The sequence below is a fragment of the Fukomys damarensis genome, unplaced genomic scaffold, assembly GCF_012274545.1.
Source record: "Fukomys damarensis isolate Sample0158 unplaced genomic scaffold, DMR_v1.0_HiC HiC_scaffold_10, whole genome shotgun sequence".
Classification (NCBI taxonomy): Eukaryota; Metazoa; Chordata; class Mammalia; order Rodentia; family Bathyergidae; genus Fukomys; species Fukomys damarensis.
The window spans coordinates 16,379,326-16,400,069 of NW_022900922.1; the positions used below are offsets into that span (position 1 = coordinate 16,379,326).

Sequence of the window (20,744 nt, forward strand, 5' to 3'; positions counted from 1 at the left end):
TTTCCCAGAACAGCTGCTTTTAAGTCTCTTAGTTGTTCCTTCAGTTATTTTCCTCTGCATTTCTGAACAATATTTGCATATTGCTATCTCCCGAGTTACCAATTTTAGAAGATGAAGGTTTGGGGTAACTTATATTCCTTTGCCTGTCTTTGCCATACCAATATAAATGTTTTATTTATTTATTTTTTTTATTTTTTATTTTTTTTGGTACTCTGGAATCGAACTCGGGTCCTTGTGCTTGTAAGGCAGGTGGAAATGTTCCCTATTATAATGATAATTTGAATATTTTTTTGGTTTGCTGAGTCTAGTAATGTACTGATTGCATTTCCTACGTCACAGTTGACTTCTTCTGATTGTTGGAGTATATGACATACTTAGCTCATTTTCCTTTAATGTCTGAGTTTGTCATCCCACATCCTTCAGTGACTCTGAAAGATGCTTCTCAGTGTGGTTCTTCCTGTGGTTGGATCTCAGGAAACTGCATCTGAATAGTTGTGCCCTGAAGCCTTCCTTCTGCGCTGTCCTTAACCCCTCAGGGCCTGTCCATCTGTAACTAAGATCTCCCTTCTTTGTCCTTCCCTCCTGTCTCCTCCCTGCACTATTTTAGTCCCTCCTGTCCCCTCCCCTCCCATCTCAGTCTCTCTGCTGTTGAGGAGTGAACCCAGGGCCACAGCCCTTTTTATTTCATGAGTCAAGGGCTTGCTAAGTTGCTCAAGGTGGGCTCAAACTTGTGATCCTCTGCCTCAGCATCCCACAGTGCTGAGATTATAGATATGTACCTCTGTGCCTGGCTTTTTATTTTCATTTTTTAACCTTTTACTGGAGTCTAGAAATAATACTGTTTGGAGTATGTTCCATTTTAAATAGTATGTGATATAGTATATTTTTGTAATTCAGAGTTAAGTGACTTGCAACCAAGTATGGTGGCACATGCCTGTAATTCTAGCCCTTGGGAGGCTGAGACAGGAGGAGCACTGTGAGTTCAAGACCAGTCTGAGCTACATAAAGTGACTTGGTACAATTTCTACAGAAAGTAAAGTTTTTAAACTTAGTTTTATAATTATGTGGTTATATTGAAATACTATAGTGTGTTTTGAAACTACCTTACAATATTCCATTTCTTTTTAAGTTTTTCTGAATCCTTGTTTAATCTTGTAATCACCTACATGCTTAATAGTATACATTGTGATGAGCTGTATAAGTGCAAATCTGTGAAAGATGTATTGGTCATGATGAAATCTTCAATTTGTGTGTGTGTGTGTGCACGCGCATTTGTTTGTTTGTTTGTTTGTTGGCAGAACTGAGGATTAAATCCTGCACCTCCAACCCTTTTTATTTTTTATTTTGAGACGGTCTCACTAAGTTGCCCAGACTGGCCTTGAACTTCTGATCCTCTTGTTCTAGTCTCCTGGGTAGCCGGAATTGCTGGCCTTACTCAGAATTTTGAGTTATCCACCTTTGGGGCTTTGATTAATTGTTAAGTTCTGTTTGTCATGTTCAGTAAATGCCTGGGCATATAAACAAGTTTGTTAGATGATTTAGTAACAGTTTGTATGTGTTATTGTCCTGTTGTAGGATAGGTCCAGTTCATTCTGGAACAATTAGGAATGTTTTGATTCTTTGACCTGTAAACTATAACTTGTTTCTTTGCAGAGTATGGTGTTTGAGACCACCACAAAGAATGAAACCATAGCACAGGAAGATAAAACAAAACTACTGAAAGCTGCCTTTCTGCACTACTGTAGGTATGGCCTATCTTTAAGATCAGGGTTTGCGACATGACTGGAATATCTTCTACTGACACATGCTGCAGGTTGAGCGACAGGACGAGCAAGTTGGAAGAGTGATACTACCAAGAGGAGCAGGCTTTTCTGCACATTGGTGACTTCATGAACAGTTACTCTAAACTTTTGAGCTTGGCTGGGAAAGCTTCTGATCTAACTGAAAGGGGTTTCGCGTGCCCCTTCCCAATTAGGCCACTCACGCACCGAGAGGTCTGGCAGGAGATCTTTATTGTAGGGAGGCGAGCAGGAGGCAGGAAGGCAGAGAGAGAGAGAGAGAGGAGGAAGAAGAAGCAGAAGGAGAGAGAAGAACAAAAAAACGAAGGTCCTTTTATCAGTTTTGGGGTGGGCTATTGCTTATTTATGAGGAGTGAGTTACTTTTAACCTATCACAGGCCAAATTGCTTTTATGGGCCCAGTCCTGCAGACACAGGTTTCAAGTTTCCTGGACCACTGTGGCCTTGGTGGGGACGGAAACCAGAGATAAGGGCATGAGGTCATTTTAGGAGCCAAGATATACAGGAGAATGCAGCCTGTGAGGCGGCATCACAGCATACTTTAACATGATCAATTCCCTAACACTAACTCATGCTGCACTTTGTGGAAAGCAATGAACCATTGAAGCTGGCAGTCTTGAGGCTGGGTTGCAAGGTCTTTTGTGCATGATAAGCAGTTAAATCTCAGGGCAGTTTTATCATAGTTATGAAAGAACTTAGCAATTTACTGGCTTGTTAGTTGAGTTTTCCTACATACAAATCACTGTAAAACTTAGTGGCCCCTAAGTTTTGTGGCTTAGGTGCCCTGGTTTGGCTGTTTGAGACTGGGCTTGGGTGGCAGTTGGACCAATCCCATCTGGACTTGCTCATAGTGGCCAGGAGTGAGGCTGGCTGTTTTTGGATGGGCTCACGCATGTTTGCAGGGCCTGGGCTGGCCAGCACACTGGTGGCCTCTCACGAGCATGTTGACATTTGAGGCAGGTGCTTGCTTGCTGCGGGAATGTCCTGTGAACTTCAGGCTGTTGAGCAGCATCACTGGCCTCTTCCCACTGGCCAGCAGCACCTTTCCCTCTTCCCCTTCATCTGCAGACATGGCCAAGTGGCCCTGAGAGTCAAATTAGTAGATATACTTTTCTTTGTTTTTATGGTACTGGGAATCAAACTTGGGTCTTTGTGATTGCAAGGCTGGCGGCAGAACCATTAAGCTAAATCCTCAGCCCAGTAGATACACTCTTAAGTTCTGTGCATTTGATGTTTGTTTTTGGGTTTTTTTTGGTACCGGGGATTGAACTCAGGTCCTTGCGCTTGCAAGGCAGGCCACCGAACCGCTGAGCTAAATCCCCAGTCACCCCCCCCTTTTTTTTTTTGCTAAAGTACTATTCCTGCTTTTATAGCATGTTTTCTTTAAAGTTACCTTTTGTATTATTTTGCTTTTGATTTGCATTAACTCAAAAAATATAATTGAAAATCTTTTGTCTGTCAGTCTAGGGAAACTCACCCTTTGCCCTGTCACCTTTCTATTCCCATAACCAGTAGTGCAACTAGGTTACCTGCTTCATCCTGACCGTTCATTCTTTTCATTTATTTATTTTTTTGTGGAACTGGGGATCAAACTCAGGACCTTGCGCTTGCCAGGCTGGTGTGGTGCCACTGAACTAAATCCTTGACCCCTGACCGTTCATGCTTTTAGGAATTTTTCTGTACTTTCTCATGGGGTCTGTCTTACCAAGAGATCACTTCAGACGTTTTCTGGTCATTTCCAGCCCCTTCTTTCAAACTTACTTCCCACAGACTTGTCACTCCATTGTCTGAGAGGCTACCTGAGCTTGTTCACAGAATGGAGGGTACAGAGTGCCTCAGGGCATTGGAAGCTTGAGTCTGCTCATTGAAGTTTGCTGGTATCCTTTTAGCCAGAGCAAGGCTCACCGGTGGGTCTACAGTGGGAGGGCACTTGTGGGTGAATTCAGATTTCAGTTTACCACTGCATATCACCTTCCTTAAATGAAATCACAATTGAATAATACTCAGGAAGCTTGTGATCCAGCCTCTCCACCCCACCACTACATGAGCTGTGTGAGACTGAACAGGTTACATAACACTCCTGGTACTCTGTTTCTTCCTTTACACTGAGTTGACTGGAGTAGTTAGCATGTTTTTATTTTTAAATACTCAAAATTACTGCCTCTATTTCCTCTAGTCCCCGGGTCATGAACCTATAACCTCGTTTGTGGTGGTATCTGACGCATAACGTTGTCATTGAAGGAATAACAGACTCTACAGTGCTTTCCTGGTTTTAAAATTATTTGCCAGTTGGTCCGGGGATTTAGCTCAGTGGTACCACCCCCTGCCTTGGAAGCACAAGGGCCTGAGTTGATCCCTGGTACCAAAAAAAAAAAAAAATTGCCACCTAATGATTTGCTGAGCTAATATCTTGTCCAGAAGAGGGTAACATTAGACAAGATTCTTTTTCTCTTTACTAAATAGTATTCTTATAATCTTGTTTTGTTGCATGGTTTATTTGAATTATTTATCTTGGGCAAGTTTATCATTCATTCATTCGTTCATTTTTGAGACAGCCTGTGTAGTTCAGGCTGGCCTTGAATTCACAACATAGCCCAGACTGGCCTTGAACTTGGGACAACTCTCCTGCTTCGACTGCCCAACTGCTGGGATCACAGGTGTGTGCTACCACGCCTGGCAAGTTTATCCTTTAATTGCAGTTCTATCAGATGTAAATGATGATGTAGTTAGTCAACATCGTCATTATGTTAGTTTCTTACGGCTGTCATACAAATTCCCCCAAAACTGGTGAATAATAGAAGAGTACAATATTATCTCATACTTCTGGAGGCCAGGAATCCAAAATCAAGGACCAGCAAAGCTGTGCTTCCTTGAAGGCCCTGGGGAAGAATACTTCAAGTTTCTCTCCTGGCTTCTCATGGTTGTTTGGCTTAGGGGCCCATCATTCCATTTCTGCCACCATTGTCTCGTGGTGTCATCCCAGTGTAGCCATCTGCACATGACCTTCTTAAAGGACACCATTATTGGATTTAGGGCCTACCCTAATCCTAATTTTTTTGTTTTGTTTTGTTTGTTACTGGGGATAAAACTCAGGACTTTGCACTTGCGAGGCAGGCAGAGGAACCACTGAGCTAAATACCCAGCCCCCTAATCCTAATCTTAAATCTGTAGAAGTCTTACTCGTATTCACATTCTGAGGCTGTAGATATACATGTGTGGGGTTGTGGGAATACTGTCCATCCCAGTGCGGTCAGTATGAGATGTTCTGTGGGAGGATTACTAGGCACGGAGAGGGGTCCCTGATCTCAGCCCTGTGAGGAGGGAGCACGCTCCTCCCAGGGTGGTCAGTGTGAGGTATCCTGGAGGGTTACTAGGCATGGAAAGGGATCCCTGGCCTTAGCTGGGTTGTGTTCTTGTCCTCTAACAGGGCTACCGCCTAGGCCTGCTTGTGAACTTCACATGTGACCATTCTTAGGGCACTCAGCAAGGAATCCTAAAAAAGTTGATTCTTCTCAACAGAATTGCAGAGCAGTTAAATTGGAATTTTTCAACCAAGTTTTCTGTTTTCTCCTAATTAGGTTATTGCCCTCATATTTTATTTGCCATCTCACTTCCCTGGTACTTAATAGATTTAGGATGGTCTTTTGGAAGAAATCATGATACCTCCTCTTTGTTGCCACACCTTGGTGCCTGGGACCAAGTATAAACTCTTCAGTGTGGCTTACAGCACTGTGTTCTCTGATGTTTTGATTTGTCCCTTCTGAATGTGAGCCCTGCCTGGCCCCCTTGTTCTCATTGGTACCCTGGTTGTCCTGTAATGTCTCTGCCCAGTTTAGAAGAGAGTTTGCTCTTTAGGGATTTGCCTGTCCTTCAGATGATTGTTCTGGAAGCTTTTTTCCACACTCTTCTCTCCCTGAGCAGTCTCCACCTCCCACATGGCTGCACACCCTTCAGATAGCTTACTTGCTGACTGACAGGCTCATGTATTCCTTCCACATCCTCCAGTCTGTGGTAGGGCAGCCCCTCTGTGGCTCAGTAGTCCTCTTCTTCCCTATCCTGATACTTCTTACATGCGTGTATCACAGTTTGTTTAACTGACTCAGGAGTCCTGACACTGCCTACTTTCTGAAGCCCAATACTGATTTTGATGTCTTGTCCGTCATTCAGTGTCTAGGGCCTAGCATGTTCTAAGTATTCAGTATATTATTAATGACTACATAATAGTTTTTTCCCTTTTAATTGTTATTAACAATATTTTGGGCTAAAACCTCCACATGGGATTTTAATGCCACAGTTTTCTGGGATGTTTTGCTTCCTTTCATGGTTTTATTTTCTTTCTTTCTTTTTGTTTTGTTTTTTTTTTTTTTTTTTTTTGAGATAGGGTCTTGCTTTGTAGTACAGGCTGGCCTTGGACTCCTGATGTAGCCCAGGCTGGACTCAAACTTGCAATGATCCTCTTGCCTTAGCCTCCTACATGCTGGGATCATAGGTGTGCACCACCACTCCCAGCCTGTTTTCCAATTTTATTTCAGGAAAGATTTGGGCCATGCTCAAATGATGGTTGATGAGCTGTTTTCCCACTCCGACATGGATGCTGATACTGAACTAGACAGGGCTGTCACCCAGATCAGTGTCGACTTGATAGATGACTATCCAGCTTCTGATCCACGGTGGGCTGAATCTGTCCCTGAAGGTAAGATTTCAATTTTACTGAGTGGTGGAGGAATTTGTTTGAGAAAGATTTTCTTGTTCTTCATTCAGTGTGTCTCAAAGCACGTTAGTTAAAAGGCTATAACCCACATTTTAACCTATGTTAAAAGCACCCAGGTTAGATCTAGATAATAAAATAATGAGGAAATATTGGAGCAAATTTCAGTTATTCTTTCTGAGTTAGATTACTTTGGGTTCTCAGCATTTTACTTCTGAAAGGAACTTGATGTAGGTAGGCATTTGACACTTACTTGCCCCAAATTAAATAATTCTGGTATAATCATTGTATTTGGCTAATAGAATTCACATGTTGTCCAAGAGTAGCCGGAAACAAGTCCCAGTATAGAAGTGGCCACATCATGTCCTCCTGCCTGTCCCAGACAACCAGCCCTTACCTCTGTAACATCAAGGCCTCACTGCAGTTCCTGAGCTCCAGCAGGCTGGCACAAATGAACATTTCTTTTCTTAATGATCCTGCTTCAAGCAAGTCTGCTCAGCATCAATAGGAATGAGGGAAGAGAGCATCACTACCCACCTTTTTGGAATTATACAGTGACTAAACTAAATGTAGTACACTTTTTGACTTGAATAAATACAGTATGAATTGTATAATGCCCCTCCCCAAAGTTTTCTCTAAATTTTAAAACTCTTTAGCAATGTATATGTATACTGCTTTACTTAGCCAAGTGTGGTGGCCCATGCCTTAGTCCCAGCACTTGGGAAGCTGAGGCAGGCAGACCTCTGAATTCATAGCCAGCCTTGGCTACACAGCAGATTCAAGGATGGCCTGAACTACATAGTGAGACTCTGTCTCAAAATTTAAAAAAAGATTTTTAACTGATAAGATAGTATTCTTTTTTTAAATTCTCTTATTTTTTAAATTTACTAGCAGTAATTATAAAAGCAGATGTCGGGGTTTTATCTCTTAACAGAGGCCCCTGGGCTGAGCAACACCTCTCTGATCATTCTCCATCAGCTGGAAGACAAGATGAAAGCCCACTGTCTCCTCATGGACTTCCTTCACCAAGTAAGAGTGTGTTCTGGGTCCTGAGGCTGCAAGTGGATCTGTTGCTGCCTCTGGCGGTCTTTCTAGCCAATAGGGTGTCCCTGCTTTCCATCTGAGGTATTGCCTGGGCTGGGACCTGACTCATGGCCTTCATCTTCTGTGTCCAGGAAGGACAATTGAAATGGGCCAGAATACAATTGAAAGGGGCCAGAAATTTAGCTCAGTGGTTCTGCCTGCCTCACAAGCGTAGGGTCCTGAGTTTGAACCCTGGTACCCAAACAAACAAACAAACAAAATAAAATAATCTGTGAAAGAGGATACAGTTGAAAGAAAAAAAAAGTAGCGTATTTCAGTGTTTTTGTTTTTTGGGTTTTTTTGATACTGGGGATCGAACTTCAGACCTTGCACTTGCGAGGTAGGTGGTGGCACCACTGAGCTAAATACCCAGCCCTGAAACCTTTTTAAGAACAGTTTCATTTAGATTTTCTGTATGTGTTTATATAAAAACTTAGGGTTTCATAAATTGGTTTTATATGTTAGGAAGAAAGTGAAATTACTCAAAACGAAGTGCAACCAGTCCAGATGGAAGGGACAGAGAAACTCCTGATGGGTGGAAGGCAAAGTCACATTGTAAGAGGGTGTGCATGCTGGGGGTAGGGGTGCCAAACTTTGGGCACACCCATTTATCAGAGGCCGCAGCCGTCAAAGGCTTGGACCTGTGTCATCTTTTGGCCCAGCTTTGTCGTCCAGAGACCTTGTCAGAGTCTCAGCTGCTGGCACTGTCTACCAAGGTCTGAAAACCCCATTGTGGCTATGCCCTGAATGTTCAGATTTACATATATTCACAGTTGGGAAGCATTTGCATTAGTGGTTACTGAAACTTGTGTCACTGAATCATCTATCTAAGGAAAGACTTCTCAATGAAGGGCATTTGATATCCTCAAGCCAGTTAATCGGCAGCCAGGTGTATCCTTATTCTGAAGAGGGTAGGCAGTGATGGCGGTGCCTCAGAACTCTTGAATGCTTATTTCTGGTGAGGAGGGAGGAAGCTTGAGTGCCTTGTGTAGAGGGGTAGGAGGGGCGGTCAGCCTGGTTATCCTCTCTGTGTTTTTCTCAGCACACAGCTGAGCTTTAGAGCAGTCTGCATATAGGCTTTGGGAGGCCTTGCAGAAGAACAGTATCTAAGAGATTTTTTTTAAGGAGCCAGGAAGTGAATTCAAATCATAAAGACAGAAATGCTTAATTTTTTCAATTTTTATTTTTTATTAGTATATATTTACAGTATACAATTATTACATTCCTCATAGGGGGTTGGTAATGTACAGAACCCATTTTAACCCTCTTGGTCCCCTTCCCTTTTGTGAAAAATAATCAGGTGAACAGGTTGAATGAATTAAGACAGATTGATTCAGGAAAACATTTCATAGTCATTAAAAACAATATCAAAATGTTAAAAACAGTACCATCAAATTTAACAAGGTTCAAAAACATATCTGCAAGCATATAAATACTGCAGAAGCAGGTACATAAGTAAATTAGAGAAAACAGATTACTCATTAATGAAAAGAATTATATTTTAATGTAGAAAACATTATTTATGTTTTGTCTTAGTTGCTTCCTAGTTTCTGGTGCTATAATGTTTGATCAAATTAGAACACTTAGGAAAACTCCTAGACCATTGCTTATTGGCCTTTTGGCTAAGATCAAGTGTAGGAAAACTACACCATTGTGACTCACCAGAAATGGGTGTCATTAAATCAGAAGTAGGAGAAAGGAGTGCAGACTCTCTCTCTGTAAGACTTTTGGTTCTGAAATCAGCCATTGGGGATGGAGGCTGCTGAGTTTCTAGTACCTCAATGCCTGGAATACAGGCAAATTCACTGGTGTAGACAGAAAAGAACAATTTAGTTACTTTGATTACCACAAGCAGCAGTTAAGGAATTTGGTTAGGTAGAGGCAATAGCCATGGATAGAAACTATAGGGGAACCTTGACAGGAACAGCTTCACCTCCTGAGGGGTGTTACTGTGTGTGTGCTGAGAACAGCTGAGTAGAGAAAGCAGCTGCAGGCCTGTGGTGGGAGAGCCCAGGGCTGGAGGGGAAGGGCGTCACTGTTAGTTTGCATGTGGCTGTGAAAGCTTACTGAGCACATGTGTCTGTCTTCTGTGAGGTTGGCTTGTTTGGGCGCCTGGACACTTCTCCAGTCAGAGGGACACTGATGGCAACCCGGCTGCTTCTATGTGAGCATGCAGAAAAGCTGTCAGCCACCATCGCTCTCAAGAACCACCACTCACGGCTGCCAGACCTCGTGAATGCAGCCATTCTGATTGCTCTGAACAAGAGGGGGTGTGACATCCCGGGCAGCCTGACTCCCGCAGACGTCTTCTTTCGTGAGGTCAGACTCATAATCATTTGTGCTTTCCTGGAGCTTTCAGAGCTGGGCTGTGTGTTCATCATCGCCAGGCAGGTCAGAGAGAGGACAGACTAAATCTTGAAATTTGAAGTTGCCTTCTCTGTTTTCTGGATACTGTCACGGAGAAATGTCCCTCGTTTGTTACCTAGTCTATATACAGAGCCTGAGGTTTCCTTTGTCTCTCCACACGTCCTCTCTGGGCTCTGCCACAGGAAGCTGGCTGCCTTGTGGGCTCCTTGCTCTCTGGCCTCCTATGGGGTATGAGAAGTGCAGAAGGCAGAAGATGGAGTAGCCATTCTCCCAGCCATTCACTTACCTGGATCCATAGCACACTGGCTGTGTCCAATTCAGGGACCTGCTCCGTGTCCAGCCTTCTGCCTCTGCAGTCAATACCTATTTCCTCTCCATGCTCCTCCTACCTGGGCTGGCATGCTCACCCAGGAATACTTCTCCTTCCCACTGGGCCCATAGTCTTGTCCATGGCTCTGTGAGCAGCCCTTCCCCAGACCTCTCTTTGGCTCCCTGCTAAGGTTCTGCTTAGCCTCAGTTTCCAAGCCAGGTTCATTTTCAGAGGAGAAGGAGGCTCAGCTATAAACTTTGGAGGGAGAAAAAATTAAGATGTCAGCCAGCAGGTGGCAGCTGGACTTTGAGTTAGTAACATACTTCCTGCTTTTGTGTGGTGCCCCACAGCTTGGTGAGGTGGTGGAGCAGACTGTGTACCCTCAGAGAAGTGGTGATCAGGCTTGGTGACAGTTTTCTGGACTAAGTCTGTGGAGCCAAGTTCTCAGCCCACTCCTCAGCTCTGCTCTTGCATGTGCATAGCTCACTTCTGGAACTTGCAGTCCTTTAACTAGGGCTGTCTTGTTTCCCTTTGAGGTGTTGGTATCTGATTTAGACACAGAGCCAACTTTTCCCTCAGCTCTGAAATTTGGAATTTTCCTGTACACTTGAGGAGCTCCTAGGTGACTAAAAATCCAGCTCCTCTAGCCTGGCTGTGTCTGGTATCTGACAGGCCTCCTTTTCTCATTGTTTGATGTACCATAACCTAGGTTCGGGTTTTATTCCTCTCATAACTGCATTTAGTTTAGATTTCTTGTTTGTGCTTGTTTAATTCCTAGGGAACAGGAGGAAAAGCACATTTTGTTTCACAGTACTGAAGATTGAACTCTGGAACCTCACACTAAGCTACATCGCCAGCCCTTTTTTAAATTTTTTTATTTTGAGATAGGGTCTCACTAAATTGCTCAGGCTTAGCTCCAACTTGTGAGCCTCCCGCCTCAGCCTCCAGAGGGCTGGGATTGTAGGTGTGTGCTACCATGCCTGGCTGTGCTTTTTTTTTTTTTTTTTTTTTTTTTTAGAAAATTTTTTGAGATAGGGTCTCACTAAATTGCTCAGGCTTAGCTCCAACTTGTGAGCCTCCCGCCTCAGCCTCCAGAGGGCTGGGATTGTAGGTGTGTGCTACCATGCCTGGCTGTGCTTTTTTTTTTTTTTTTTTTTTTTTTTTTAATCTAGAAAATTTGTCAGCAATTTGGAAAAAGGATAAATAATCCACTTCTAATTTCCTGATCTAGCAAGTCAAACTGTGGCCTTTATCCTCTTTGGTCTTTATCTCTACATAACTTTATATGGTAAAACAAAATTTATTGGTGATGGATTATTTGAAAGAACTGGACAAGAGCCTTTTTCTTTTTTCTGCATTTGGATCAGAGGGCATAGCACAGTAGTTCATTCAGTATATGTACTCTTTTCTGTGAACAGAATAAGAGAGAAGCGTTTGGAAATTGTCACTTGGATACATAATTTATGATAGTACTTTAGGAATATTATGCAGCAAACAAAAAGCGTGATTGGCCCTTTGAAAGAGCACTCTGCATAGAGGTGTCTATGTTGAGCAGGGTCCCCAGAGCCAGAGTGCACATTCCGATCCTCTGCTCTCCATGGCTGCACTGCCCCCACCTCCCACCTCATGACCACAAGGCCAAGAAGAGGTGGGAAGAAGGGTTGTGGTAATACCACGAATGTACACATGTAGGAATTTGTTTTTTCCTCTTTCCCTGTCCATTCAGGTGAGGATGGCAAATTCCATTTATGAAGGGTATCAGCATTTGAAGAAGAGCCAGTTAGGCCAAGTCAGTCTTGGATTGGTGGCCTTATGTGGAGCTGTTTTAGATGTGGCGGTACTGTCACACAGAGCCTGCTTGGTGATGCCTCCCCACCTTGCTTGTCTCCAGTTTGGGAAGTTCCTGGTATCCCTCAGAGTTCACTGCCTGAGGTACAGGCTGTGTTGGCATGGCCTATGAGCAGTGAGCACACACGATAGACCAGAAGTGTTTTAGCATTTTATTTCCTTTTATATTAGATAATAATTCTTTGGTATCCACAGGATCTTCATTCCAAGACCTCCCTACAGATACCAAATCAAAAAGTTCTTTATATAAAATGGTGTAGAATTTGCATATAACTTCTACATAGCCTCCTGTATACTTTGTTATTATTGTTTTATTTTGTTTTGTTTGAGACAGGGTCTCACTGTGTGGCACAGGCTGGCCTCAAACTTGTGGTGATTCTCCTGCCTCAGCCTCCCAAGTGCTGGGATTACAGGTATCACCACACCTGGCTCTTCTGTATACTTTAAATTATCTCTAGATTATTTATAATATCTAATACAGTGTAAACACTATGGAAACAGCTGTTAGATTATATTGTTTAGTAAATAATTTTTAAAAAGGTCTTTATATGTTCAGTTCAGATGCACCCATTAATAGGCCTACCTCCATATACACTTCAGCAATGTAATTTTTCTCCTAGTAGTTTTACTATGAGGTTGGTTGAATCCATAACCTGTGGGATCCGTGGATATGAGAGCTGATGGATTGTGATTTCAATATTTTTCATGCTAATATATAAAAAATTCTTACACTTAATTGCACAAATTAAATGTGTTGAAGGTTTCTGACTCAGGCTGTAAGGGTGCCTTTGATAACCTCAGACGTACACAAGGGAGAACAAGGCCTACCAGGAAGAGTGGCATTGTGTGGGCCAGGTTTTACATGTGTACAAAACCTGCTCTGTCTGCTAGTTTGTGTGCTTGTGAAGGACAGTGAGTCTGATTTCTTTATTCTGAATGCTTAGAACTGTCATACACACCAAATAAAAGGGGGAGGCTTAGCTGAGTCTGGAAACTGGGAATGAGTTTCAATGCCTAAAGCTTATCTCCACGTGTTAATGACCAAAATAGAAGAATTAAAGTTATGTTTTTAGTTCATTATATTGTTATTGCTGTTCTACAAACATTTCTACTGTGTCTGAAGGAGAGGAATTCTAATAAAAAATTAAGTTTTAAGTCATTATTCTAATCAGTTTATTTATTTATGGTCTTACATCATAAAGTAACATCATTTGTAGCCTAGTGCTATTTAAAGGTTGCATTAAGCACTAGTAGATAACAAATAATAAGTATTTGTTTCTTAGAGTATAAAATTTAAAAGCTATCTGATAACAGCAGGTTTTGACTGCTTATAAGACATAGTTATGTGCTCTGTTAAAATTTAGGAGATTAAAATTTTTTTGGTTTTTACATTTATTATCACTGTTCACTGCCAATGAATTTTCTCCCATCTAATAATCAGGATATAGCTTAATGAGTAGGTAGTCATTGCCAAGCCTGTGGTAAGAGCGGCTCCTGTCTCCCCACAGGTATCCCAGGTGGATACCATCTGTGAGTGTCTTCTGGATCACGAAGAGCAAGTTCTGAGGGATGCGCCGCTGGACTCTGTCGAATGGGCTGAGGTGGCGATCAACGTCAACACTGTTCTCAAGGTGTGGCCTGACCTGGATGGTATCAGCCAGCCAGCCAGGAAGCCCAGAGCTGGGAGAGGAGAAAGTGGCTTCCTTCCCCTGCTCTGAATTGCCAGTCATTTATAAGGGCTTAGCCATTTGTTAACTCCCAAAAGTTAGAAAAATACTAATTTTATCAATCAGCTAACAAATATTTAGAATATTTACCTTGTGCAAATTATGAGATCCTGTGACCCTGAGTTTCTGTTTGGTAGAATAAACCTTTTATTTGGAGAGGGATGTTTTTGTAGTTGTAAAAATATTAGTATTTATGCCTCTCTCCCACTCCCTTCTGCTCTGCTGCTCAGGCTGGCCTTGAATTCCTGGGCTCAAGCAATCCTTCCACTTCAGCCTCTGAGGGGCTTGCAGGCCTGTGCCAATATGCCCTGCTTCTAGTTTTTAATTACTGAAAACTTGCTTTCTACATTATTAAAATACTTTGATTTTAGCTTTTAGACTTTATAGTTCTGGTTTTTCTGCTTTGGTTATACTTTACCAAAATTGAAGTTAAATTGTGAAATAAAACAAATTTCAGAAGTAGGAAGGACCACAAACAATGTTCAGTATTTTCCTTATCAGTAGGCTTTAGGTCTCAGACTGTCTTCAGGAACACAGTGATCTGTGCTTCCCACTTGGCTGAGATAATGCTTTTTATTTTTCCAGGATATGCTGCAAGCTGCTAGTCACTATCGCCAAAACAGAAGCTCCTTGTATAGAAGAGAAGAACCACCAAGAAAAGAGCCCGAGTACATTCCATGGACAGGTAATATATGCTGTTGTTCTAAGAGCCTACTCTAGGGCTGGGGATTTAGCTCAGTGGTTCCACCGCCTGCCTTGCAAGCACAAGGACCCGAGTTCAATCCCCAGTACCAAAAACAAACAGAAGAGTCTAGGGCCAGACTTAGTTCTCCAAGAAAAGAGCCCGAGTACATTCCATGGACAGGTAATATATGCTGTTGTTCTAAGAGCCTACTCTAGGGCTGGGGATTTAGCTCAGTGGTTCCACCGCCTGCCTTGCAAGCACAAGGACCCGAGTTCAATCCCCAGTACCAAAAACAAACAGAAGAGTCTAGGGCCAAGGACTTAGTTCAGCGGTGCTGCCGCCTGTCTCACAAGCACAAGGTCCTGAGTGTGATTCCAGTACCAAAAAAAAAAAAGAGTCTACTCTACAAAGTAGAGCTCTAATAGCCCATTGTGCTTGGAAGCTATTACTCCCCTTGTACAGGTTTGTGAATGAAAAGAGAAAAAACTTAAGTGTCATCTTCAAAGCAAGCAGTTCTTATCAATATTGCTTTAATCCTTTGGCCAAGAGAGTTCCCTATTTGACTGATACTTCTTATGCACCTACTAGGCTTCAATACAAACAATAGAAGCAGGTCTTGACCCTGGAGGAATGGGCTATATTTTGTGTTGATTTAAGGTCACAAAGTAACTGGGGAAGCATTGAAGGGATTTAGGAGGAAGCATCCCACTTACCGGATTGAACTAAGGAAATCTCCACAGAGAAGAAGGGTTCAAGCAGGGTAGGCAGGGTCACCTGAACACTGATTTGTCTTTCATTAGCAGTGAAGAGACATAGTTTTGAGGCATTTGATCTTTCCCCACCCATCACGGAAGCCTTACTGAGTTACCCTGTGTGACTTCACAGCCACAGGCAGTCCCACCGGCATCCGAACAGCAATCACCCGCCAGCACGGGGTCATCCTGAAGACGGTTTACCCACAGGTGGACAGTCACCTCCGGAACACCTTGACAGAGCAGCTGGTCACGCTGATCGACTGCTTCCTGGATAGTTACGTTTCACAGTTGAAGTCCCTAGACAAGTCCAGTGATCAAGAAAGATATGACAACCTAGAAATGGAATACCTGCAGAAAAGATCAGAACTCTTGTCTGCTCTGCGTAAGTGCATGTTATTTAGCAAGGGCTACAGGTTTGTCAGTTTGCAGAATGGATGAAGGGGTCACACAGCTAAAGTAGTGTAGTCACTGTAGCAGGATCAATCCAGCCATAGTTAAGAGCTTAAAGTGAAGCAAATAGATACTTTATTGAGCCTTTTTTCAGTATTTCCTCGGCACTAAGAAAAATAAATAAATTAACCTGGGGAGACTGACCCTGAGAGCCCAGCACCGTTGGCCTTTATATAAATAAGCAGAGTCTGGTTAGGGCTGGCAGAGGGTGTAGATGGCATAGTGTGGTAGTCAGCACAATTCCTCTCCAGGCCAGGCTCAGGTATGCAGAAGGGCGTTGTGTCTGGGCAGCAGTAATGAAGCAGTGGATTGTGCATCTTTACCAGGTCTGTGTGGGTATGAAGTTGAATGCTGGTCACCGGGAAGGTTCCCACTCCATTAGTTACTCTTAGTATATAACATGAATAAAAGTAAATTTCAAGTAATGCTTTGTTTGTATTACATATTTAAGTTTTGCCAGCAGGGTTTTTGTTTGTTTGTTTTTTTTTTTTCTTTTCTCGTTTCCAGTCACACTAGGCCAGTACCCATGTGCTGCTTCTCTGGCAGAGAAGTACTGTGACTTTGACATCTTGGTACAGATGTGCGAGCAGATGGACAACCAGACAAGACTGCAGCGCTACATGACCCAGTTTGCTGATCAGGTCAGGACACAGGGTGCATGGGCAGAGGCTCATGCTGTGGTGAGGCTTTGCCTTGTTGGGGCTTTGGAGGTGGAACTCCCAATTTTTTGTAGTTAATGTCAATGAGAAGATACTGATTTGTGAGACAGGCAGTGGAACGTCTGAGCTTAATCTCCTGCCTGATACTGATTTGCATGTTATGTTTAAGTTGGCAGATGGCTCTTTATGTGTAAATATTACTGAGAGATTCTCGGGCCTTTGCAGAATGCTAAACCTTTCCCTTCTGTTCTTACTTGATTGTGATGAGAGCACTTGTACACAGGGACATGGGAGATGTTGGGTTTGAACCAAGGACCCTGGGGAGCAGAGGGTGCTGCTCATAAAGAACTCAGATTGGCACAAATCCACATCTTCTTTCTTCTTGGGTTTGACATCACATTTTTAAATGAATTTCCCATTTTGGCACTGTCGGGGTGATTTAGGTTGCTCTTTAAGTCCATTTTATTCACATTGTATAAAAGCTGATTTTTTTTCCTACCAAGAAAATAATACTGTATAAAATTCAGGAAACCATATACACAAAAACAGGCTGATAATTCCACCACACAGAGAGAAGCCTTCTAAATATAGGATTTTTGAACTTCCAGTTTTCTACTCTATATCATAAATAAGCATGCTTTATCAACATAATACATCTCAGACATGTGTCTGTCTCGTTAAATAGTCCTCAGCAGTGTTGTTTTTTGGTACTATTGATCAAACTCAGGACCTTGTGCTTGAGAGGCAGGCGGTGGCACCACTGAGCTAAATCCCCAGCCCATGTTGTTATTTTTGAGACAAGATCTCTGTATGTAGTTTAGGCTGGCCTTGATTTCACTATATAGTCCTGGCTGGCCTTGAACTCACTGATCCTCCTGCCTCAGCCTCCTGAGTGCTGGGGTTACAGGTGTACACCACCACGCCTGGTTACAACAGCATCTCTAGTAGCATGATGATATTTTATTAACTGATTTCATGGGATCAGTACTCAGTTCTTGGGCCTAACTTATCCAGTATTGTATAGTAGTGCTAAATACTTCTGACTAATCATAATTTTTAATTTTTAAGGGTCCTAGCTGTCCATTTTATTTATTTTTTTATTCATTAAGTTCATTAGTATATTTTAGGTATGCAGTATGATGACATTCATCGTTGGGAATTTGTACCTTTATATGCTATATCTTGATTCTTATTTTTTCCCCACTCCTCTGTCCTCCCTTCAACCTCTCCACCACTCCCTATTTACAAAGACTTTATTTCCTTTTCTCATATTTATTCCTTTCCCTTGGTCATCAATTTTCTATCCTTTTTCCATGTTTTTTTTTCTTTAACAGGTTTAATGGGTATTTTTATGCTAACTTCACACATTCCTGGGTCTGCTTTGGTTACCTATTTAAATTTTTTCTTTTTTCTTTCTTTCTCTCTCTCTTTTTTTTTTTTTTTGGTTCTTTTGAAACAGTCTTGCCCTGTAGCCCAGCTTTCAGTCCTACCTGAGCCTCTTATGTGGTGGAATTACAGGCATACACCACCACTCTTGTCTTGGATGCCTTTTTATGTTGCTTATTAGTCAGGGTTTCCTGCTTCTTATATGTCATATTTTTTCCCCTTTCCCACTACCAGGGTCTGAATTCAGAACCTTGTCCTTGCCAGGCAGGCGCAGTGCCACTGAGCTACACCCACAGCCCATAAGTCATAACTTTTTTGTTGTTGTTGTTGTTGTTCTGTTTGGATTTTTGAGACAAGGTCTCACTATGTAGTTGAGACTGACCTGGAACTCACTATGTAGCCCAGGCTGGTCTTGCACTCACAGTGATCCTCCTACCTCAGCCTCCCGAGTGCTAGGATCACAGGCGTGCACCACGCCCAGCTCACATGTCATAACTTTTAAATTGTGTTTTGGATGTTAGTTATTAAAGGAACTATGGAAATGGAAATGAATGTTCTTTTACTCTTAGGCAGGTCAGGTGAGAGGCAGATCACTTTCCATCAGGAGTGGAGGTGGGCTAGCACTTTTCTCAGCTTTCGTCACATGCATTTTGCTGCTGACCTCAGTTCTTTTGAGGCCTCCCTGGATTCCAATGTGTCACTCAGTGCACACAGTCAGCTCCATAGCACTGACCCTGAAGGATTCTTGTTCTTGGTCATCTCAGTCTCGGTGCTGTCTAGTAGACAGAGATGTTGCTTATGTGTTGTCCAAGAGGAGGAGGTGCTGTCCTCAACCAATTGAGGTGGGGTCATTGTGCCTAGGGAACTGAATTTTTAATGCTATTATTTAAATAACAACGTGGCCCGTGGTTCCCACACAGGCTGACACGCTGTTGATCATGAGTGAGATTCTTTTTGAACCTGAGGTGAATTAGAAGTATAGGAAAGTCGTTTCCTCCATGTGGGAATATATTCTAATAATATGTAACAGTATACAGTGGACCCTCAACTTAGACTGGCCTGACATACGCACAATTTGGGTTAATTAGGTTAATGAATATTCATCTGCCTCTTGTTATCTGTAGCGTGTACCCAGGTAAACATCCAGATCTCAGCTGTACCAACTTACAACCGACTTGAGTTACAACCAGCCCTCAGGAACTGATCTAGTTCTAAGAGAAGTGTTGACTGTATATTCCTATAACAATATAGGAATTTATTGTTTGAAAGATTTCGATTTGGGATCTTTGGAAGATACTTAGTATTCCACTAATAAGAAATGTACTTTAAAAAGATGTGTTACTAAATATTAATGGATTCTTGGTTCTGTTATTTGTAGAATTTTTCAGACTTTCTCTTTCGTTGGTATCTGGAAAAGGGAAAGCGGGGCAAATTATTATCTCAGCCCCTGTCTCAACATGGACAGCTGGCAAATTTTTTACAAGCTCATGAACACCTCAGCTGGTTACATGAAATTAGTAACAAAGAATTAGTAAAGGTAAGAAAGAGTCAGTTATCCAGTTTATATGAAGCTGATGTGTGCAATTTAAGTATTAATTTGGCTTTTCATAATTAAAATGTTATTTCTAGTTGTACATGTGATAAAGGGGCTAATATCTAAACTATACAAAGGACTCAACAAAGAAAAAATACCAAGAAAATAGCCCAATTAGAAAATGAGTGAATGGGGCCAGGGATTTAGCTCAGTGGCACCATGTCTGCCTCGCAAACACAAGATCCCCCGTACCAAAACAAAGAGCTAAGACCTGAGCAGACATTTCTCAATGAACAAATGAGTGGACCGCGCAGTGAGTTTACCAACCTGGACTACACAGTGAGACCGTGCCTCAGAAAAACTACCAAAAAAAAAAAGTGAACAAATAGCCAACAAATAACATGTTTTTCTCAACATTAGTGGTTAAGATTATGCAAATTAAAACCACCATGAGATCTCACCTTATACCTGGCTCTAATGAAAAAGATGAATGATTGGTGAGAATGTGGACAAAAGGGAACCCTTGCACACTTTTTTCCCCCCAGTACTGAGTATCAAACTCAGTACCTTGATGCTTGCCAGGCAGCCATGGTGCCACTGTGCTACATCCCCGGTCTCCTTGCACACTATTGATGAGAATGTAACTCAGTTCAGCCATTGCGGAAAACTGCATGGAGGTTCAGTAGAAAGCTAGAAATAGAAATACCATCTGCCCCAGCAGTACCTTACTTGTGGGTATATATATCCAGATGTGAAATTAGTGTCTGAGAGACCACTGCACACCCATATTCACGTGGTGCTATTCATAATAGCCCACTTAAGGACTTTGGCAGAGTGTTAGTGCATGAACTGATAATCAGGATGTGTGGTACATATACACATTAGAGAATACTGCTCAGCCTTTAAATAAAAGGAAATTCTGCCATTTACAGCAACATGGGTGAACATAGAGGACATTGTGTTCTGTGAAGTAAGCCAGGCACAGAGCAACATACACTGCGTGGTCTGTTACCTGTGGAATCTGAGACAAACTTACCTGGTTACAGAGGTTGAATGGGGGAGTGGAGAGATGTTGGTCAAAGGGCAGAGTTTCAGGTAGGTGAGGAAGAAGGTGGCTATAGTTAATAATAGTGTTGTGTATTTCAAACCTGCTTATGGAGTAAATTTCAGTTATCACCACAAAAAGTCCTTGAGTGATAGATGCTAATTAACTTTATGTAATCATTCCACATTGTATGCTTTGGACTCTAAAGATACACAATTATGACAACTTATAGTAAAATTTTTAAAAAATTGAATAGATATAGATTATAGATTATCAAAATGTGTATCTTGGGGCCGGGAATTTAGCTCAGTGGTGCTGACGCCTGCCTCACAAGGACAAGGTTCTGAGTTTGATCCCTGGTACCAAAAAAAAAAAAAAAAAAAAAAAAA

General features: G+C 42.2%; 1 protein-coding gene across 1 annotated transcript in view; it reads left to right on the top strand.

The window, feature by feature from the left end:
- Positions 1–20,744, top strand: part of Nup133 (nucleoporin 133) — a 56,940-nt gene that overhangs the window by 22,490 nt on the left and 13,706 nt on the right. Inside the window, exons 12-20 of the mRNA XM_010621913.2 lie at positions 1,654–1,745; positions 6,331–6,491; positions 7,441–7,535; positions 9,684–9,908; positions 13,623–13,745; positions 14,427–14,526; positions 15,412–15,663; positions 16,239–16,372; positions 19,155–19,313. Of these exons, the coding sequence (XP_010620215.1) occupies positions 1,654–1,745; positions 6,331–6,491; positions 7,441–7,535; positions 9,684–9,908; positions 13,623–13,745; positions 14,427–14,526; positions 15,412–15,663; positions 16,239–16,372; positions 19,155–19,313 (1,341 nt within the window). The remainder of the gene's footprint in view (positions 1–1,653; positions 1,746–6,330; positions 6,492–7,440; positions 7,536–9,683; positions 9,909–13,622; positions 13,746–14,426; positions 14,527–15,411; positions 15,664–16,238; positions 16,373–19,154; positions 19,314–20,744) is intronic.